Source organism: Microcaecilia unicolor, chromosome 7 (genome assembly GCF_901765095.1).
Source record: "Microcaecilia unicolor chromosome 7, aMicUni1.1, whole genome shotgun sequence".
In the NCBI taxonomy this organism is placed as follows: Eukaryota; Metazoa; Chordata; class Amphibia; order Gymnophiona; family Siphonopidae; genus Microcaecilia; species Microcaecilia unicolor.
The window spans coordinates 125,601,677-125,625,046 of record NC_044037.1 but is presented as its reverse complement, the minus strand read 5'-3'; the positions used below and the strand labels follow the sequence as shown (position 1 = coordinate 125,625,046).

The 23,370-nt window shown below is 46.3% G+C and overlaps 1 protein-coding gene across 3 annotated transcripts in view; it reads right to left on the bottom strand.

The window, feature by feature from the left end:
- PATL2 (PAT1 homolog 2) overlaps window positions 1-23,370 on the bottom strand; it is a 221,562-nt gene that overhangs the window by 184,083 nt on the left and 14,109 nt on the right. For all 3 annotated transcript variants that reach the window (XM_030209546.1, XM_030209547.1, XM_030209548.1), the window contains exons 2-3: window positions 10,393-10,495; window positions 8,437-8,699 (exon numbers count right to left, since the gene is read on the bottom strand). In XM_030209546.1, the coding sequence (XP_030065406.1) occupies window positions 8,437-8,699; window positions 10,393-10,495 (366 nt within the window). The remainder of the gene's footprint in view (window positions 1-8,436; window positions 8,700-10,392; window positions 10,496-23,370) is intronic.

Genomic DNA, 23,370 nt, shown 5'->3' with positions numbered 1-23,370 from the left:
GCAGAAGGGGTTTTGGAGGCTTAATGAGTCCCTGTTGGGAGATGAGGAGGTGGTTCAGGAGGTACGGAAGGCTATTATTGAATATAGGCGGTGTAACGATACTGGGGAAATGAGTGATGGGATTTTTTGGGATGCTATGAAGGCAGTGATTAGAGGGGTTTTCATCCCAGTGGGAGTCTAGGAGGAAGAGGGAGAAGGGTTGATTAGATTATGATTTGCGGCACAGATTGGTGGTCTTAAGAGGATCGGCATAAGAGACTGCAAGGTCCAGGGGTCTGGAGAGATTTATGTCAGGTACAGCAGGAGCTTTCTCGTTTGCAGATGGGGGAGGTGGAGTTTGCGCTCGCAAAACTGAAACAGGGATTTTTTGAATTTGCGAATAAAAGTGGAGCGAAGCTAGCTAGATATTTGCGGGGCAGGAGAATTAAAATGAATGTGCAAAAACTTAAAAATGGGAGGAGGGAATGGTATTATATGGATTCAACTATTCAGGAGTGTTTTCTTAGTTATTATAAGGAGTTGTACAGGGAGGAGGGGAAGAATTTGACTGGTGCGATTGGGGATTTTTTGGATAACATTCAGTTACCAAGGGTGACGGACTTAGAAAAGAGACAACTGGGTGAGCGTATTCGGGTTGGGGAAGTAGAGCAGGTTATAACAAATTTGAAGAATGGGAAAGCTCCTGGGTTGGACGGGTTTTCCGGGAAATTTTATAAGTTATTCAAGGGGGAAGTGGGTGACCTTTTGGTTCGAGTGGGGAATGGGGTGTTGGAGGGGGAGGTTTTGCTGAGGTCCATGGTGGAAGCTGGTATAACGGTTTTAACAAACCCGGGAAAGGACCCAACTAAGTGCGAACCGTATAGGCCTATCTCTCTTCTTAATATCGATGAAAAAAATTTGGCCAAAGTGTTGGCTAACAGGTTAAATAGGGTTTTGGGGAATCTTCTCCATAAGGATCAATCGGGATTTGTTCCTCAGAGGACAGTAGGGGATAATATTCGACGTACTATACATCTTCTACGGACGGCCCAACAGAGGAATGAATGGGTGGCTTTCTTAGCCTTAGATGTGGAGAAGGCATTCAATCGGGTGAATTGGTTGTTTTTGCAGGAGGTGATGCAACGCATGGGGTTAGGGGGAAATTTTAGTGCATGGATATCGGCATTTTATAGGGAACCAAGGGCTTGTATTCGTGTTAATAATAAATATACGCCATTCTTTAATGCTGAGAGGGGAACCAGTCAGGGATGCCCGCTCTCACCTTTGTTATTTGCTTTATATATGGAACCATTAGCAGTTTGTATTCGGGAGCATCGAGCAGTGAAAGGATTATGGGTGGGTGGGATGGAACATCGGGTGGCATTATTTGCGGACGATGTGTTATTGTATCTTAGAGATCCAGGATCTACATTAGGACCTGTGATGGAGATATTCCGAGAATTAGGGGGGGGGGGTGGCAGGATTAAAGATACATGGACAAGAGTGAACTTTTGGGGGTAAATATTTCTGAGACAGAGGGGGTTCGGTTGCAGGGAATATTTCCGTTTCGGTGGGTAAATACAAAATTTAGATACTTGGGGATTCAGATACCGAGGGTGGTTTCGGAGTTGTATAGGGTGAATTATGAGCCTGTGGTTCAGCAGGTAAGGGGGGAATTTGTTGAGGTGGAAAGGGCTTTGGTTGTCTTGGTGGGGAAGAATTGCAGTGGTGAAAATTAACATCTTACTGAGGCTTTTATTTTTATTTCAGACTTTGCCAGTGCCTATTCCCAAAAATATGTTGAGTAAGCTGCAATGTAAGATCTATAGTTTTATATGGGGGGGGGGGGGGGGGGAAGATCTCGTATAAATAAGGAGGTCTTATGGGGAGCCCCTGAGCAGGGAGGTCGAGCGGTACCTAACTTAGAGTGGTACTATCTGGCGGCGCAATTACGAATAATTTTAGATTGGGATTATAGGGAGGACTAAGGCGGGGGTGCAAATGGAGCAGGAGGTTTCTGGGTTGCAGCCTCTGGGTGTGTTGCTTTGGAATTCACAGGGGGGGAAGGGAGGATAATCCTTTTTTTAGTCATCTACAGAGGACTTGGCAGATAGTTAGGAAGCGTTGGGGAGGGGGGAATCAGGTATCTACGATGACGACTATTAATTGGGAGTCTACTTTTCGAGTGAGACAATTGGATAGGACTTTTTCTAGGTGGGCTAGGTTGGGCTTGAGCAAATTTCGGGATGCTTTTCAGGGGGGGGGGGGGGGAGTGGGTTTCCTTTGATGTTCTTCAGGGAAAGACTTGATCTTCATGAAGGAGATTTTTTTGCATATATGCAAATTAGGCATTTTGCCTCACAGCAGGGATGGCTCAAGGAGGATCCCATTAAAGGGGAGTGTTTGGAAAATCTCTGGTTGATGGTGCAAAAAAAATCCACGACCTATATCGGTATTATATAAGTATATGAGGGGTTGGGTTAAGCATAAGTTTATGTGGGATTGGGAAAGGGATTTGCAGATAATTTTTACAGAGGAGGAATGGGAAAGGATATGTGGGGATGTGAGAATGAGTTCAGTGTGTGTGCTTGTGCAGGAGAATGCTTATAAAATACTTACCAGGTGGTACTATACACCAGAAAGGTTAAATAAAATGTTTCCTTTGGTGTCTGATGTGTGCTGGAGATGTGGGAGGGTCAGGGGTACATTTTTGCATATTTGGTGGGGGTGTGCGAGGTTATTTTCTGTGTGGGAGTCTGTGGTTGAGGTTCTTTCAGAAGCAACTCAGGTAACCCTGCCTCTGTCTCCACAAGCCTGTATACTAGGACTTTGGCAGGAACAGTTACAGTGATGGCAAGAGAAGTTGCTCAGGTGGGGCTTGGCAGCGATGAAATGTTTAATTGCGGTATACTGGAAATCTTCTATTTTGCCTCCCATAAATAGGTGGTGTGAGAAGGTACATTATTTGTTTCTAATGGAGCAGCATACAGCTAAACAAAGGGATTGCTTTTGGCAACATCAGAGAGGGTGGACATTGCTGCAGGGAAAGCTCTCAAACATGGGTAACAAGTAGGGGTGCTTGGGGAGAGGGTTGGAGGGGGTGGGGGAGGGATGGGGGGATTAGTTAGAATGGTGGGGGTCTGTTTTTGAGAATTAAATGTATTCTTGTTGAGGTTTAGAGTGGTTGTTTTAGCTCTTTAAAAAAAAAAAAGTTCATGGAAATGGGAAAAACGGAAATGGGGGGGGGGGGGGAGTGGATAAAGATGGATGACTTACTGTACAAGTTTTGTTTCTATGATATCAGTGTTATGTTGTGTATACTTATTTGTTTATTGACATGGGTTACCATGAACTTCAATAAAAAATTATTGAAAAGAATCTCAAAACTTTGCCACTCTCTCTGGTCACCATCAGACTGAAGTCTGGAGTTCCCCATGTCTGACAGATCAGGCGAAATACCTCCACGGACAATTCCCATTCCACCGAATCCAGCCAATTCCGACTGAGAAAGTCCACTTGAACATTGCTCTGTCCTGCAATGTGTGCTGCCGATAGACACAGCACATGACCTGCCCATTCCAGTAGGCAGCACGTTTCAGCCACTAGAGGCAAACTCTGCATGTCCCCCTGCTGACTGATGTAGGCCACTGTTGTTGTGTTGTCCAACAGCACCCGCACTGCCTCGCCTTCCAACAGGTCCTGAAATGCCTGGACAGCATTCACCACCGACCGCAGCTCCAGAAGACTGATGGGCCAGTTTCCTTCCACCTCCATCCAGCACCCAGGGGCGTAACGGTGGAGACAATGGGCTTCCCAGCCCAAAAGGCTGGCATCTGTCACCACTACCACCCACTGCAGGGACGCCAAAGGCATTCCCCAATGCAAGTTAGCCGCCATTGAGCCTAGCACCTGTACATAATCCCAAGCTCGAAGACTGGGCAATCACAAAATGTTTTGAACTTGCGCACACAGCTCGAGTTGCTGATCTTCTGGCAGGAATACCAATCCTTGTATTGTGTCGAATCGAACACCCAGGTACTCCAGAGACCGAGTCTGCACCAGGCGACATTTGGCAGAGACTACAAAAGAGCAACAATTCTGTCAGTAGCCAAGCAACTCTCCTATTCAGAATCCACTCGATTCAGCCAGTCGTCAAGATAAGGATGAACTCGAATGCCTTCTTTTCTGAGAAAGGCCACCACCACCACCGTGACCTTTGAGAAGGTGTGAGGAGCAGTTGAGAGGCCAAAGGGTAAGGCCCAAAACTGCAAATGTTGCCCCAAGATGGCAAAACAAAGGAAAAGCCGATGAGGAGGCCAGATTGGAATATGTAAGTATGCAATGACAGGCTGCATGGTCTCCATATGGAAGTGACGAACTTTGAGAAACTGATTGAGCTTCCTGAGATCTAAGAGGCACCCTCTTTCTTGGGAAGCAAGAAATAAATGGGAGTATCGATCTGTGCAGAGAGGAGGTACCGGAATGATGGCCCCTAACTGCAGAAGATCCTGCAAGGTCTGAAGAATCGCCATGCATTTGGAGGCAGTAGTGCACTGAGACTCCAAAAAAAAACAACATCTGTGACGGAAGAGCAGAATTCGAGTTTGTAGCCATCTTGTACAACGTCCAGAACCCACTGGTCTGATGTAATCTCAGCCCACTCATGGTAAGAGGATCAGGTGACCCCCTACTTTGGGCACCATAGAATGGATCAGCGCCCCATCATTGCGAGGCGCGTGCGGGAGGTCCCTGTCAGGGAGCCGTACCCGGTCTCTTATCAGCATAAAGGAAGACCGTTGCTGGAACCTAAGGCGCTGAAAAGTACCCGAAGTGCTCGCCATTTTAGGCTTGACCACAGTCTTAGACTCTGTGTCGGGGTCTGTGACATTTAACGCCTCCAGGGCATCAGAAATAAGTGAAGGAATCTCTTCCTTATGAAAAAGCCACACGACAGAAGCATCATCTGGCTCCTCCCTAAGCAATTCACCATCCTCTACCTCCTCTAGCTCAGAATGCCCCAAAGACCCCTCAAAAGGGCTGCTAGTGAAGAAGAAGCCTGCATGGATACCAGGGAACCTGCCTCAGAAACAGAAGCCAATCTTCTGCGTTTGAGGGTTGGATCAGCAATCTGGGAAGGCAGAATCTGCCCCAAATCCCCAGTGGGGCCTGCAGCAGGGAGAGACTAAGGGAAATTGCGCTTCAGCACAAAGGCCTGATGCATAAGAAGAGTAAACTCCATGGAAAAGAAACCCCCCCCAGGGGACTCAGCAGCTGGGAGCCCTCCCAGCAAAGAACCACACAATGTTTCAGGCAGTCCAGACAAAGGCGGGAAATTGGAGCCTCCCTGGGACGCCGGCATCCTCAGAGCCTCCAATGAGAAAGCAGCCAGGCCTGCCAGAGCAATCGCAGCGCAGGACAAAATGGCATTCACACCAGAAAGCTCCACACAGGAAGACGTGCCATCGGCAAAAGCAAGCATTCCCTCACCCCCACTAATGTCCGCGCACTCTGCACTGCATAAGCCAGCCGCCATCTGCTGTTTCCTGCAGTGGGAACAGCGCTCGACTGTTTCCGCAGCCCAGATTGAACCAGAACTCACCCTGCTGCTCAGACTGAACCGGTACTCACCCTATCACATGGTGCTCCAGAAATAACAAGGTCTCCCAGCGAGGAGTCAGAAGACAAGCCGATTCCTTGTATAGGCCACAAGTCAGGCACACACAACAGCCCTGCCTGATTCAACTCTGCACTATGAATTTCCTCAGAGTTCTCTTCTGAGTTGTTGGGTTTTTCTTTAAACACTGTGAGGAAGGAGCTCAGCCACAGACAGCCCTGACAGGAAAATGGGAGAAAAGGGAGGAGAGGAGAGGGGTGAGGCAGGGACCCGAACCCCCCCCAGGTAAGCTTCTAAAGATGGCACCACTAACCAAACACCCCCTATCTCAACTGGCTAACAAGCCCAGGAGACTCCCCAAGCAAACAAACCCAGGCGATGGTAAGGAGCTATCCATCACCTGCTGGAGATCGAAATATATTATCAATGTCTTCAGTTTGGCTCTTTCTCCACTTGCTGGTAGACTGATACAACCCGCCAGTTCCTGGATTCATCTGCTGCGGACGCTTATGAAAAATAAGTTCAACGCAAAAAAAAAAAAAAAAAACAGATATAGTAGTAAGAAGAAAAAAAAAAAAAAAAAACACATGGCGGCATTGATCTTTGAGGTGTCAGTCCCAAGCAACAGAGAGAGAGAAGATCCTAAAGTATCAAGAAATGTAGTCAGAGACCAAGAAAATGTGGCAGAAAGATACATCATTTTGAATGCCACAGGCTTGATTCAAAGGAATTTTTAAGCATGCCTGGATAAGGTAAAATTATGTATCATACCTGATAATTTTCTTTCCATTAATCATAGCTGATCAATCCATAGACTGGTGGGTTGTGTCCATCTACCAGCAGGTGGAGATAGAGAGCAATCCTTTTGCCTCCCTATATGTGGTCATGTGCTGCCGGAAACTCCTCAGTATGTCGATATCCAAGCTCCATTCGCAGGACTCAGCACTTAGAGAATTACACCCACAAAGGGACACTCTGCCCAGCTCACCACCGCTGAAACGGGGGAGGGGAATTAACCCAGCTCATCCCCACACAAGTGGGGGAGGGGAATCCGTCCAGCTCATCCGGTCTCTTAGTCACCGCAGTGATTAAAGAATCCACGGTAGGCCAAAGAAAGGCCTCCCATTCACTTTCAGGCAAAGGATAGAGGCGGGACATAGCCCTAGCCACTTTGAGGCTCGCTTCCGGGACATCCCATTGAGCCGAAATTAAGGTGTGCATGGCATCATGCACGTGGAAGGTTCTAGGCGGGCGCTTCGTCCCCAGCATAATGGCGGAGCCAACAGGGGCTGAGGGAGAGACGTCCTCTGGAGAAGAAATCTTCAAAATGCTCATGGCCTGCACTAACAGGTTGGGCAAATCCACTGAGCGAAAGATCCGTGCTGCAGAGGGGTCATCCGCTCCATCCGAGCGGGAATCCGTCTCCTCCAAGGAATCCCCAAAGGACCGTTGGGAGAACTCAGATACGCTGCCCTCATCTACATCAGAGAAGGCCTGGGAATCCACCCGAGGGCGTTTACTTCCGGGGGCCTCAACCCCTTTATCGGACAAGGGAGAAGGGGCAGCGTTTTGCATAAGGAAGGCCTGATGCAGCAGCAAAATAAACTCGGGGGAGAAACCCCCCAGACTGTGCACTTCAGCAGCCTGGGCCACAGCCCTAGACGCACCCTCAACCGGCGCTCGCAAGAGCGGGGGAGAAACATGCTGCGCATCCAAGATGGCGTCCGGCGCGACACTCCGCGAAGGAGCTGCGCGGGAAGAACGGCGCTTAACTTTAGCCGCTTTTTTGCCGTCGCCCAAATCAAGGGCGGCCATGGCATTAACGTCTCCCAGCTCAAGGGCGGCCCAAGAAGAAGCCGTCCGAGCAGAGTGGCAGGCCAAGATGGCGGAGGCGAGCAGCGGGGGATGGGCGTTTATGGCGGGAAAAACCGCCGCACTGGAGGAAGACCCGGGACACTGACCGGCCTCCGAACTGACACCCAACAAGGGCGAATCAGACTTTAAGACCCCCGCATCCCCGCTAGAAGCGCACACGCGGTCCGGGGAGCGATTCTTCGCGCCCTCGCCCTCCGACGCCATAGGCCACGTGGAGATCGATCGGGGAACCCCCTGCCCGCTATAAAAAGGTAAAAATTACCTGCTTCTCGCTCCGAGCTGTAACGACCTGGTGTCCCAGTGAGTAGCTGCAATAAACGTTTAAATAAACGTCGAAATAAACGCCTTTAAGGACGTCCAAAATTTTTTTTTTTTTTTTTACGGAGCCAGCGGGAGGGGGGAGAAAAGGAGGGACCTGGCGCCACCAGGTTTGCACTTGCTCAAGAAGAGCCCTCAACCCCAGGTACTCAACAAAACCTAAAAATTAGGCTTGGAGACCTAGCGAGAGCTGCTGCTGTGTGTGACCACCACCTGCTGAGATAGAGAACATACTGGGGAGTTTCCGGCAGCACATGACCACATATAGGGAGGCAAAAGGATTGCTCTCTATCTCCACCTGCTGGTAGATGGACACAACCCACCAGTCTATGGATTGATCAGCATGATGATATGGAAGCTGCCTATACAGGTTCATCTTATGAACTACAGAAGGAAGCTCCCTCTTTTGCACAATGCAAGAACTATAGAGCGAGCATTAGCAGTGCATTTGAAAGAATGAGATCATACTCATATACTTTGACTTAGAAGCAAGGTTCACTGCTGTCATGGTATGTGCAAAACAAATCTATTTGGAGACATTTACCCCCCAGGAGCAACACTGAAGTTTGGAGTGGAGTGAAGCAAGCTATGTGGAGAAGGAAGATTAATCTTAGCAAAAGCTTCAAAGTAGCTCAACACACCACGCTCACCTCTAGGGTCGGCTTCCCATGGACAGCTCTCATCACTGCAGGGTCATCAAGATCCTGTGAATCATCTGGTTGTGAAGAAGCTGCAGATACACCAGTTTCTTCCTCCTCAGGGGAAGGATCTTCCTCTTCTATTGAAGATCCTTCTTCCTCCATAGTTTCAGATATTCTGGTTACCTCCAAACCAGTTTTCTCCAATCCCACGGTTGTTTCTGAGATTTCTGGCAGGGTCAGGGGTCTTGAGTCCTCATCTGCAGAGTCTTGATCTAAAAAGATAACAAGTGGGAAAAACATGTGGAGCAGGGTTAGGTAGTCTGAAAAGAGGAATTTCTTTACTGGTTTTCCTCTACATGTAATAAGCAAGCGTCTATGCTGCAGAAGTTACAACTGCTTCTCCCATATAAATGCATTTGGCTCTTTTTAAAATAACTACATCTATGTGGATGATGTGCAGCTACTCATACCCATTGAACCTGACTTACCTACAGCCTTGAATAAACTGATTACCTGTCTAACATCAATTCAAGATTGGGCTAAACACAACAAACTTTGCCTGAACCCAATTAAAACTGAGCTTCCCTGGGTCCATAACACAACATACCTGACATCAAAATCTCTTTTGGGAAGTATGAACTCCCCCTCAAATCACAAGTCAGGAACCTTGGAATACAGTTAGATTCAACACTTACTCTGACTTCCCAAATCCAAGTAACCTTCAAGAGCTGCTTCTACTAGTTGCGACAGCTATGCTGTCTCTCTCCTTACATCGAGACGGTAAATCGTATCCCAGTTGTGCATGCCATGATAAAATCAAGACTGGATTACTGCAATGCACTATACAATGGTCTGACTAAAAAGGGCCTGCACCAGCTTCAGTTGATTCAGAATGCAACAGAAAGACTCATAGAAGGTTGCAAGCGACATGACCACATCACACCATTTTTGCAAAAACGTCATTGGCTACCAGTACAATACAGGGCTAAATTTAAAACGCTATGTCTGATCGTCAAGGCCCTGAAAGGGAATGGCCCCAAGTACCTGAAGAACAGGATGATCCTCCACACACCACTAAGGACACCAAGGTCCTCCCCAAGGACTATCACTAACCACACCCTCTCCAAAAGACATTACACAATGTGATACCTGCAAGCGAGCCTTCTCCAGAGTAGCCCCCACACTCTGGAATGCACTGCCTGAAAGGCTCCGCTTAACACAAGACTATTTCTACTTTAGGAAGCAGGTAAAACCTTGGCTCTTCAACCAGGCCTTTAATGGAAGAAGTAACTAACTTGTTAGTCTCACTCGCACACACACGGGTGACTTGGGCTGCACATACTGCAGCAGCATATATTTATCCACTCCTACCCTAGCTGAGAATATTTAACTATCTCTCTGAACTTGTATGCAAACCTTCTTTAAATCAGTCACCTTACTTTCTAACTCTTCTTACTCTCTTACCCATCTATATGTTACATCTTTGCTTTCAATTAAATTATCAATTAAAATGTTCTATTACGTATTGTGTTGACATTGTTAGTATACCATATATTTTGTATTATTTGAATATTTTTACTGCTGTAATTGCCTATTGCTCATGTTTGTTCTATTCTGACTGTATACTGCCTTGAGTGAATTCCTTCAAAAAGGCGGTAAATAAATTTTAATAAATAAATAAAACTAACCTCTCTGCAAACCCTGGCCTGATCTGACCTATTTCCATACTTGATATATATCTTTTCACTAATTTTCCATGGCAAGTTTCATCTCATTCCATGAAGTTTTCAGGAATTTGACCCTCTTTATGTAATTCTTTTCCAACTTCTGTTGTATTGGAAAGTCTATAAAAATAGATTTTATCCTGGCTATTAAACCATATCTCATTAATCAAACAGTAAGTGGGGGCATGTGTTCTATTCCTTACACCCAAAACAGAGTTCCACAGTTCCTCCAGTTTCCTACCTAGGCCAAAGGTTTCCTCATTATATAAATCAATCTCTTCATCTTCTTCAGCCATTTCTTCCAGTATAGCTCCCTCATCTGCCAGATAGTAATCCTCAGGCAGCTAAAATAAATAAATAAATAAATAAAATAAAGAGGGTCAGACACTGGACAACCAGAACGCATCACCAGAAGTTATGTGTGTAAAACTTTATCAATTCTGTATTCTTTGAATTGTGATAAACTCAACTTTTAACTGGTGAATCAGTTTAGCACATGGAGGGATTATGCAGTATTCTGATTGGAGAAGATTAGTAGTTATTAAGAATAGAAATTTTGGCAAAACAATCATTTAAACTCCATACCTCTCATTTGGCTACGAAGAGATTTTCCCCTACCTAATGAAGTATCTCTCAAACTTTAAAATACCCTTCTATCAGGGCTGTGGAGTCCAAAGTAATTTTGGCCAGAGTGGAGTCAGTAAAAATATAGACTCCAACTTCAATATCTATTAAAAAAAACACAGGCAGCTAGTGAATCTCTATTTTTGCCAATTAGAAAGTAGAGAGGGGTTTCTGTTAAAAAAAAAACAAACAAAAAAAAAAAAAAAAAAAAACAGAGGACAAATTATTTCTTACTCCACAAGTATTGCTTGCAGCTTTTAAGGTGTTTTTTTTTTAATCATCATTTTTATTGCATCAAATATAAACATAGCGTATAAAATCCGACAAAGAATACCAACAGTATCAACTAGTTAGCCAACTACCTAAATTCCCACACCCCTATCAACTCCCCTCCCCACACCCCTTGCTTCTGTGGTAAGTCAAGCATAGCAATCAAAGAATCAAAATCACTGGTTAAGCAGACGACTGCAGGTTAAAGATGTCAGCAAGTTCCAAAATGGCTCCCATCAACGCTGAAACTGCTGGCCCAAAGTTGAGTCCATGGAAGTAAACAAACACCTCTCTCCATAGCAGCAAACTGTAACATATGCGAGACCCACTATTGCCACCAAAGTTTGCAGAATACATTTCTTCCCCAACAAAATAGAGCATTTAACAAAGCCCAAAAAGCCTCTCACAATATCTGAAGTATCAAAGAGCATGTTAGCTGATAGTCTCCATTGTTTTTGCCACAAATGACTAACATGGGCAGACACCATTGCCCAAAAGGTCAATATTTTAGGGCATCCCGAAAACATATGGCCTAACATAGCATTACCCTGTAAACACTTTAAACAGGTGTCATCAGGATGAAGATTGGCACACATTCTTAAAAGAAACATATTGCAGTTCACCATGCAGTGCATCCCGCTTGAGATCCACTATTAAGCAAGAACCTTTTGAATTGCTCCTCGGTTAATGAGATTCTCAAATCTCTATTCCATTGTTCAGCATAGTAGACATATTTAAGATCAGATATTAACTCTTTAAGCTGCTTGTGATAGCAATTCAGAGATACCAGTAACTGCGGATCTAGCCAGTAAAATTCTCTATAAGCTTCATTAGCAAACAAAGTGCAACAGCCTGGTAGAGAAGCCACATTTTCGACACAAATCGGAAGATGGGCGTCCTTCTCACAGGGTCGCCCAAATCGGCATAATCGAAAGCTGATTTTGGGCGTCCCCAACTGCTTTCCGTCGCGGGGACGACCAAAGTTCCAGGGGACACAAGATGAAGCTAGAATATGGTAGATTTAAAACAAATAAAAGAAAGTTTTTCTTTACTCAGCGTGTAGTTGGACTCTGGAACTCTTTGCCGGAGAATGTGGTGGCAGTGACTGGCCTTACGGAGTTTAAGGGGGGTTTGGACAGATTCCTGACGGAAAAGTCCAATGAACATTATTAATTTTTTTTTTTTTCGGGGGGGGGGGGAGGGGGTTGCCAGGTTCTTGAAGCCTGGTTTGGCCGCTGTCAGAGACAGGATGCTGGGCTTGATGGACCCTTGTTTTTTTCCCAGTATGGCGGTGCTTATATGAGACTTCATATTTTAAAGTGTCACGTTTATTTTTATAATGACGCAAAATTTCTACCTTGTGCATGTAGCTCTGAAGCTCCACAATAACCACATGGGGCCTCAAATCCTGGAGCCGTGCTGTGTGCCCTTTCTAATTTAACCGGGCCCACACTGTTACACATGGGAAATTTTATATTGAGCCAAGATTCCAACACCACAAGCAGTCGTGAGTCCGGTACCGTGTCTAGGATGCCCAAGAACCATAGGTTTACCCTTCTCAAGGGGTTCTCTAAATCCTCCATTTTTTCTGAATGTTGTTGCAGTTGCATTTTCAAAACCCTTGTTTCCAATTCCGTTATACGTGACTGGTCTCACTAAGCAAATTCTCTAAGTGAAAAATTTGCCCAAACAGCATTTCCAAATGAGGTCCCAGCACTCCCGTAACTGCTCTGGTGATATCCGGCAGAGCCTCCTCTGTTATCTCGGTGACTGCTGCCAGGAGTATAGTTGTCATCTTACTGTCAGCGGGACACAGAGTATCATAACGTTTCTTCCCTGTTTTTATCAGTATATCACCACCTGTTCATTGTAAGAATTTGTCCATGCATCCTCTACCACTGGCCAAGGCAACATACATGTAATGAAATAAAATTAATGGGGTTTCTAATGCAAATAAAAGGATCGGAGCCCAGAAGCTAGAGAGACTCACATAGTCACGCCGTAACAGCATCACATGACCCCCCACTTTTAAGGTGTTTTAAAAGTATTTTACTGTGCAGTCTGTCATGGCAGTTGATTCACAGAACACAGCATTCCAGGCTTTTAGGATTGCTTCTCTATGTAGCCAGGAAAGAGACATTACAACATACTTATAAACAGTGGGCAAATTAATTACTGTTGAGGAGGCAAAGAAGGGTAGTTCAGCAGTGTATGCAGCCATAGCAAAGGCTATAATTGATGCCAAATCACTTGTGTAATAGTCTAGTGTGTGGATGGTGACATGTGTAATCACTCTGACCACTACCAAAAAAAAAAAAAAAAAAAAAAAAAAAAGACTTCAATGCATTATATATCTATAAGATGCACTGAAGTCTGCATCCATGTTGGGGATAAAGTACAAATGGGAGCTAGGGTTAGCCAGAGAGGAGCTGAGAGTGCCCCAACAAGAGAACCTCACAGAGGAAAACCTAGCCTTGGAAGTAGAGAATAATGCTCTCCACTGGGAAGTTCAATAAATCATATCCCTCATTCAGATTTATCATAAGCTTAATGACTCAAGAGCAGAGGTTCACAGTATCAGGAAACTGGCAGTCCATTTCAAAGTGTTGAAGGAAGCAGGCTTGGACCAGTTGATTGAGAGTTACTGCCATTGGAAGTCATGAACAGAACAGAGGTACCTCCCCAATGATAGGGGTTAGAATCAAAGCAGTTTACATATTATATACAGGTACTTATTTTGTACAAGGGGCAATGGAGAGTTAAGTGACTTGCCTAGTCACAAGGAGCTGCAGTGGAAATTGAACCCAGTTCCCAGGTTCTCAGGCCGCTGCACTAACCAGTAGGCTACTATTCCACTAATGATGGAGGTGCGGAAACAATACATCAGTGACAAAAGGAGAGAGAAAAGACCTGTTAAAAGAAAAGTGTTCTATGAAAATTACAATGCATATCCTTCATCTAGAAACTGACAACATGTTAAGTAGGCTGGCCATGGCAGATACAGAGCAAGGACTGACCAGGTCCTTAGAAGGTATATAAGTACATAAGTATTGCCATACTGGGACAGACCAAAGGTCCATCAAGCCCAGCATCCTGTTTCCAACAGTGGCCAATCCAGATCACAAGTACCCAACAAAATCCCCCAAAAGTACAAGATCTCAAAATAGTACAATACATTTTATGCTGCTTATCCTAGAAACAAGCAGTGGATTTTCCCCAAGTCCATTTTAATAACGGTCTATGGACTTTTCCTTTAGGAAGTTATCCAAACCTTTTTTAAACCCCACTAAATTAACTGCTTTTACTACATTCTCTGGCAACGAATTCTAGAGTTTAACTACACATTGAGTGAAGAAACCTTTTTTCCACCCCCGATTCATTTTAAACATACTACTTTGTAGCTTCATTGTGTGTTCCTTAGTCCCAGTATTTTTGGAAAGAGTAAAACGAGCGATTCATGTCTACCTGTTCCACTCCACTCATTATTTTACAGACATCTATCATATCTCCCCTCAGCCATCTTTTTTCCAAGCTGAAGAGCACTAGCCATTTTAGCCTTTCCTCATAGACAGGTCATCCCATCCACTATCATTTTCATCACCCTTCTCTGTACCTTTTCTAATTCCACTATATCTTTTTTGAGATGCGGTGACCAGAACTGCACACAGTATTCAAGAAGCGGCTGCACCATGGAGCGATAAAAAGGCATTATGTCCTCATTTCTGTTTTCCATTCCTTTCCTAATAATACCTAACATTCTATTTGCTTTCTTAGCTACCGCCACACACTGAGCAGAGGGTTTCAATGTATCATCAACGATGACGCCTAAATCCCTTTCCTGGTCAGCGACTCCTAATTTGGAACCTTGCATTATCTCTCTATATAAAAGGCAAAACCAACGTACTATGAAGCCTCCAGCCGGAAGTGTGAAGGGGGCGAGATATCCGGTTTCCCTATGAGTGTCTGCCCCGCCCTCTCTGTAACACAGTCAGTGAAGGAAAACAGCAGAGCACGAAATCAAATCGCTGGCTCTGTAACAGTGAAGGACTCAGAGGGGGGAGGGGAGAGAGGCCAGAGGGCAGGGACACACACACACACTCCCACATGCACACAGAAGAAAACATTGCTAGCCCCCGTTTCATTTGCATCAGAAACGGGGCTTTTTTACTAGTATAGTTATAATTCAGGTTCCTCTTTCCCACATGCATCACTTTGCACTTGCTCACATTAAACATCATCTGCCTTTTGGATGCCCAGTCTCTTGGTCTGGTAAGGTTCTCTTGCAATTTAACAACTTTGAATAACTTTGTGTTGGCAGCAAATGTAATTACCTCACTAGTTATTCCCATCTCTAGATCATTTATAAATATGTTTTAAAGAGCTACAGTCCCAGCACAGACCCCCGGGGAACCCCACTCCCTACCCTTCTCTATTGAGAATACTGACCATTTAACCCTACTCTCTTGTTTTCTTTTAACCAATTTTTAAACCACAATAGGACACCACCTCCTATCCCACGACTCTCCAATTTCCTGCGGAGTCTTTCGTGACAAACTTTGTCAAATGCCTTTTGAAAATCCAGATACATAATATCAACCAGCTCACCTTTATATCCACATACTTGTTATTCCCTTCAAAGAAATGTAATAGATTGGTGAGGCAAGATTTCCCTTCACTAAATCCATGTTGGCTTTGTCTCATTAATCCATGCTTTTGAATATGCTCTGTAATTTTGTTCTTTATAATAGTCTCTATCATTTTGCCCAGCACAGAAGTCAGGCTCACTGGTCTATAATTTCCCGGATCTCCTCTGGAACCTTTTTTTTTTTAATTGGCATTACATTGGCCACCCTCCAATCTTCCGGTACCATGCTTGATTTTAAAGATAAATTACATATTACTAACAAAAGTTCTGTAATTTTTCAATTTTATCAACACTCTGGGATGAATACCATCTGGTCCAGAAGATTTGCTAATTTGTCAAATTGAGCCCTTACATCCTCCAGGTTTATAGAGATTTCATTCAGTTTCTCTGACTCATCAGCTCTGAATACCATTTCTGGCACTGGTATCTCTCTCAAATCTTCCTTGGTGAAGAACGAAGCAAAGAATTAATCTGTTCACTATGGCTTTTGTCTTCCCCAATTGCCCCTTTTACACCTCGATCATCTAGCGGTCCAACCGATTCTTTTGCCTGCTTCTTGCTTTTAATATAACTAAAAAAATTTTTACTATATGTTTTTGCCTCCAGCGCAATCTTTTTTTCAAAGTCCCTCTTTGCTTTTCCTATCAGCGTTTTGCATTTCACTTGACATTCCTTATGCCGTTTCTTAATATTTTCAGTCGGTTCCTTCTTCCATTTTCTGAAGGATTTTCTTTTAGCTCTAATAGCTTCCTTCACCTCACTTTTTAGACATGTTGGCTATCGTTTGGTCTTCCTTCCTCCTTTTTTAATACACAGAATATATTTGGCCTGGGCTTCCAGGATGGTATTTTTGAACAGCATCTATGCCCAATGTAAATATTTGACCTTCACAGCTGCTCCTCTAAGTTTTTTTTCTCACCATTCTTCTCATTTTATCATAGTCTCCTTTATGAAAGTTAAATGCTAACTTATTGGATTTCCTGTGTGTACTTACGCCTAAACCGATATCAAATCTGATCATATTATGATCACTGTTATCACGCAGCCCCAGCACCATATCATGCGCTCCATTAAGGACTACGTCTAGAATTTTTCCTTCTCGTCAGCTCCTGTACCAGCTGCTCCATAAAGCAGTCTGATTTTGTCAAGGAATTTTGCCTCCCTAGTATGCCCTGTTACATCTACCCAGTCAAAATCAGGGTAAATGACATCACCCATTATTGTGTTCCCCAGTTTATTTGCCTCCCTAATTTCTGATAATATTTCCATATCCATTTGTTCATCCTATCCACTCCTATCACTATTCTTTTCCCATTTACACAGAATTCTAGGAAACTGTCAGGCCAACTCAAAAAAGAACTTTGGGCATATTTAAGACAGGAAAATATCCAAAGTACAGATTGACCAACAGTCACTCCAACGCAGGAAGTAGTGCTTATAAAATGCTGCTTGGACAAAGGGACTCGACACGGTCTGTGTTTCAGTGCAAACACCTGCCTCAGAGGTCACAAAAAATGCTTGAGAGGAAATCAAGTAGTCCAAAAGGTCATTATCATCTGCACTAGTAGTAGTGTTAATTTATCACTTGTATCTTCATCTTTGTTGTTATTGTCATGCTGTCCAGTTACAGAGAAGGCTTTCACTTCTAATCACCAAAGACTGTGCCCAGTGGTAGGGCACATTGGCAGTTGCCTGGGCAGATTCTCCAGATTGAAAAAATGCCATCTACTCAATGGCTGAAGTGTATGCACACAGGTTTTACAGTACATATGCTTTTATCTGCAGGGAAAACAGTGAGAAGATTAGGGGGAGGTCAAGATGGGAAAATTAGGTTCTTACCTTGATCATTTTCTTTCCTTTAGTCACAGCAGATGAATCCATTAACTGATGGGATATACCAAAGCACTCCCAAAGTAGGGTGGGAATAGGCAACTCCGCGAGCAAGTACTTGCACTCCAAAATGCGCATCCTGCCGTGCTGCCACATCTAGCCTGTAATTCTGCACGAAAGAGAGCCGAGAAGCCCAGGTAGCCGCACGACAGGATCTCCTGAAGAGAAAAAACACCCGTTTCAGCCCACGAAGAGGACATTGCCCTCGGAGTGTGCTATAAACGCTTCATGCGGCGACCACCCTCAAAGCAGATAAGCCGAAAAAGAGTTCCTTAAGCCATCGGGCTATAGTGTCCTTAGATGCTGGAAACCCCCATCGGGGACCTGCCAACAGAACAAATAAATGATCAGAATTCCTAAACTCATTTGACATCTGCAGATACTGCCACAGAGCCCTATGGACATTCAAAATGCGCAATTGCCCAAAGGAGTCCGGAAACACCTCCTTAGAGAAGGAAGGAAGAAAGATGGGCTGGTTGAGGTGAAAAGCTGAAACCACATTAGGCAGAAAAGAAGGCACCGTATGAACAGTTACCCTAGATTCCGAGAACTGCAGAAAAGGATCCCAACAGGAAAGAGCCTGAAGCTCAGACACTCTTCTAGCCGACGTCATTGCCACTAAAAAAAAACTGTCTTGAGAGAGTCACATCCTTCTCAGAAGCCCCTTTAAGAGGCTCAAACGGAGATCGCTGGAGCGCCTTCAACACAAGCCCCAGGTTCCAAGCTAGACAAGGTGACCGCAAAGGAAGACGGAGATGAAGCGCCCCTCTGAGAAAACGGAGAATATCCGGATCAGCAGCAAGGGACAATCTGGAGACTTCCCCCCAAAAGCAGGCCAAAGCTGCCACTTGAACTCGAAGGGAATTGTAGGCCAGGCTCTTTTGTAGCCCGTCCTGCAAAAAGTCCAGCAAGAACGATACTGTCGCCAGAGTCGGCGAGATAAACTTTGGCATACACCACGCCTCAAAAGTGCACCAGATCCGAGCATAAGTCGCAGAGGTAGACCGCGTGCGAGCCTACAAGAGCGTGGCAATAACCTTATTAAAATAGCCTTTGTCCCTCAATTGCGCCCTCTCAAGAACCAGGTCATAAGACCAAAGCGGTAAGGATCTTCCATAGTCACCGGACCGTGATCTAACAGGTTCAGAACCCGAGGGAAAGGAAGAGGCGCGTCCCCCAGCCTCCCCCGGAGATCCGCGTACCACGGACGCCTTGGCCAATCCGGGGCGATGAGAATCACCAACCCTCAGTGCAGACGAATCCGAAGTAGAACTCACCCTATCAAGGGCCAAGGAGGGAACACATACAGGAGGCCCGAAGGCCAAGGTTGAGCCAGAGCATCCAACCCCGCCAAGCGAGGATCTCTCCTTCTGCTGAAAAAGCGAGGAACTTTGGCGTTTACGCCTGGAGTCCCCCATTTGGCACAAATTTGAAGAAAAACTTCGTCTGCCAATTCCCATTCCGCTGGGTCAATTTGATGTCTGCTGAGGAAATCGGCTTGCACGTTGCCATGACCGGCTACGTGAGCCGTGGACAGCAGCTCTAGGTGGCACTCGGCCCAGTCGCAGATCTGAGACGCCTCCGCAGCCAGGGCCCTGCACTGAGTGCCGCCCTGGCGATTGATGTAGGCCACTGCTGTCATGTTGTCCAACAGAACTCGGTCAGGAAGACCCTTCAGCATCCTGTGGAAGGCCAGAAGAGCCTGAAATATCGCTCTCAGTTCCAACCGATTGATGGACCATCCTGCTTCCGCGGTGGACCACAGACCCTTAGCATAGCGTCCCCGGCAATGAGCTCCCCAGCCCGAAAGGCTGGCATCCGTTATCACCAGACACCAAAAAGGAAGAGCCAGTGGCATCCCCTGCCGCAGCCTGCTGTCAGAAAGCCACCAATCCATACTGCGCTGGTCCGCAGGAAGCCACTGTAGTCTGCGTTGGTATTTCTGGGATATCGGAGACCACTGCTGAAGTAGAGCAAGCTGCAGCAGTCGCATGTGAGCTCTCGCCCAGGGAACCACCACTAAGGTGGCCGTCATCGATCCCAGGAGCTGAACAAAGTCCCAAGCTCGAAGGCGAGGCATCCGCAGGAGCAGGCGGACCCGATTCTGAAGCTTGAGCCGCCTGCTGTCGGGAAGAAAAACGAACCCCGAAGCCGTGTTGAACCGGACCCCCAAATACTCGAGAGCCTGAGAGGGGGTCAGGTGACTTTTGGGCATATTGACTACCCAGCCCAGAGACTGAAGAACTGTAACAACTCTGGCTGTGGCAAGTCGACTCTCGTCTGCCGAATCCGCTCCGATGAGCCAGTCGTCGAGATGAGGGTGAACTCTGATACCCTCTCGCCTGAGAAAGGCAGCCACTACCACCATGACCTTGTAAAAAGTCGGAGGGGCAGTCGCCAGGCCGAAAGGCAAGGCGTGAAACTGGAAATGTTGGCTCAATACCGCAAACCGGAGAAACCGCTGATGCGGCGGCCAGATGGAAATATGCAAGTATGCTTCATTGAGGTCCAGAGACGTGAGAAACTCTCCTGGCTGTACCGCCGCAATGACGTAGCGCAGGGTTTCCATGCGGAAGTGTCGCACTCCTAAGGCCTCATTGACTTTGCGTAAGTTGAGGATAGGTCTGAATGACCCGCCTTTTCGAGGGACCACAAAACAGATGGGAGTAGCGACCGCAGCCCCGTTCGGTGGGAGGAACCATAACCACCACTCCGCGCTTCAGCAACACCTGCAAGGTCTCGTATACCGCCGCCCGCTTGATGGCAGTGCTGCATCGGGACTCAAAAAAACGCGTTTCCTACTGGGACGGCAAATTCTAGCTGGTAACCTTCTCTGATCAGATCTAGGACCCACTGATCCGAAGTAATCTTGGTCCACTCCTCGAAAAAGAGGGAGAGGCGACCCCCTACTGTGGGAACCGACGAGTGGACCGGCACCCCATCATTGTGGAGAATGCCCCTGAACTCCTGGACGTTGCTCAGACGCCGCCGCGCGTTTGTCCGAACGAAAGGAGTTCCTCTGCTGGAAACGAGTACGTTGACCAAACCCCGCAGAGCGCCCCGGGCGATACCCGCGAACTTCGCGAAAACGTGGCCTGGAAGAGGAGGGAAAAGAAGGACTTTTGGAAGAAGGCCTCGGCCTATCCTCAGGCAACCGTTGCAACTTAGAGTTCCCTAGGTCCTTAACAATCTTCTCCAAATCCTCCCCAAATAAAAGAAGGCCCCGAAAGGGTAACCTCACCAGCCTTTGTTTAGAGGCCATGTCAGCTGCCCAATTCCCTCAGGGGGTAAAGGTGACACATAGCCCTGACCACCTTCAAGAGACCCTCAGGGTCAGACCACTGAGCTGAAATAAGCTCTTGGATGGAAGCATGCACGGGAAAAGCCCAAGAAGGCTTCTTAGTGCTAGCCATCTTAGGATTAATAGAAGATGCAGCGCCCTCGTCAGGATCTTCAATATAAAGGGCCTGTAAGGCATCAGAAATGAGAGCTGGCAACTCGTCGCGGTGGAAAATCCGAACCGCTTAGGGTCATCCAACTCCTGTGGCAAGCAGTCACCCTCATCTGGATCATCAGTCCGTGAGGGCCTGCCAGACCCCTCAGACTCCCCGAAACTAGACCACGGGGGAGAACAGAGTGAAGAGTCCCCCTCAGACGGGGTATTCACTTGTCTACGCTTAGCGCCAGCCAAAAGCTCGGGGGAACAAATAAAGTCTCCAGCAGACGCTGGGCTATCAAGAACCGGAGGAAACCCAGACCGACAGGAATTGTCAGGAGCCTCAGGCAGAACTCTTTTTTTTTTTTAATTTATTTATGAACATTTTAGTATACATAATATTCAATTAAGAATAATAATACACAATTTGTAAGGTATCATAGTGAAATAAAAAAAGAAAACGAAATATTCAACTACCATCGTCCACAAGTGAATAAGAAATGATCCAAGAATTTAGAAAAAGTAAATATATCAAGCTGGAAAACCAAGCTTTTCAAAAGAAACTTTTTTTTTTGTTACATTTGTACCCCGCGCTTTCCCACTCATGGCAGGCTCAATGCGACAGGCAATGGAGGGTTAAGTGACTTGCCCAAAGTCACAAGGAGCTGCCTGTGCCGGGAATCGAACTCAGTTCCTCAGGACCAAAGTCCACCACCCTAACCACTAGGCCACTCCTCCACATCAACATTAGCATCTAGGCACCATGTGCTGCAAAGCCCCGCTGCTGATCCGTTTCCCACAGTGGGAGCAGCGCTTAACCCCTGCAGCAGCCATCAACTGCAACAATACAAAAAACAAAATGGCGCCTTCGCACCAAAACTTACCCCACACAGAGCGCTGTCAGCGGGAACCTCCCCGGAGCTGGGCACCACTCTCACCTCAGAAGACCGTGTCAAACGAGCTGTGGTCAAGCTGCACAGACCAGGAGCTCAGGAGAAATCTCTGTTTGTTTGTTTGTTTGTTTTTTTAACTGTGAGGAAAGTTAGAGGCAGGCAGCCAAAGAGGAACTCCGGGAGGAGGGAAATGGGGTAAGGCAGGGACAGGAAAAACCAAGCAAGCCTTTAAAGTGGGCACCACCAGCCACAACACCTCTTGCTCTACTGGCAAAGCACAGGAGCCACCCCAGGCAGAAATCCAGGAGCTGAAAAGCGACGTCCACACCTGCTGAGAGATAGAGATATACTGAAGGCAGAGGGGGTTGGGCGTCCAAGAACACCATGTGCTTTCAGTGTTCTCTATCTCCACCTGCTGGTAGGCGGATACAACCCATCAGTTAATGGATTCATCTGCTATTGATGACAAGGAAGGTAAAATTATGTATAATCATACCTGATAATTTTCTTTCCATTAATCATAGCTGATCAATCCATAGACTGGTGGGTTGTGTCCATCTACCAGCAGGTGGAGATAGAGAGCAAACTTTTGCCTCCCTATATGTGGTCATGTGCTGCCGGAAACTCCTCAGTATGTCGATATCAAAGCTCCATCCGCAGGACTCAGCACTTAGAGAATTACACCCACGAAGGGACACTCTGCCCAGCTCACCACCGCCGAAACGGGGTAGGGGAATTAACCCAGCTCATCCCCACACAAGTGGGGGAGGGGAATCCGTCCAGCTCATCCCCGCGGAGCGGGGGAGGGACACCACACCCGCCGATGCGGGGGGATCTGGCTTATCCTGCAACCGCAACCGCGGGAGGAGCTGACTGACCCTAACACCGCCGAAGCGGGAGGGGTACAAAGCTGCCCTACAGCCGCACGAAGCGGGAGGGAGTGCCGGCAGAATTTTAAGTCTCAATCCAGCCCCGTAAAACGGAGGGGAGAGGAATGCAGCAGCTCACTGTAACACAAACTCGTCTTAACTCTTGAAGAATCCAAGTGAAAAAACTTGAACACGAAGTCTTTCTGAAGTAACTGAAGACTAAACTTGAACCTGAAATGCAACCAGAATAAAAACAGTACAGATATCTGGGAGGGGCTATGGATTGATCAGCTATGATTAATGGAAAGAAAATTATCAGGTATGATTATACATAATTTTACCTTCCATATCATCAAGCTGATCAATCCATAGACTGGTGGGATGTACCGAAGCAGTACTCACCCAGGGCGGGACATTGAAATCCCTGACCTCAACACTGAAGCTCCAAACCGGGCCTCCGCCCGTGCAGCCACAGTCAAACGGTAATGCTTGGAGAATGTATGAGCCGAAGCCCAAGTTGCCGCCTTGCATATCTCTTCCAAGGAGACGGATCCGGCCTCTGCCATCGAGGCCGCCTGAGCTTTCGTGGAGT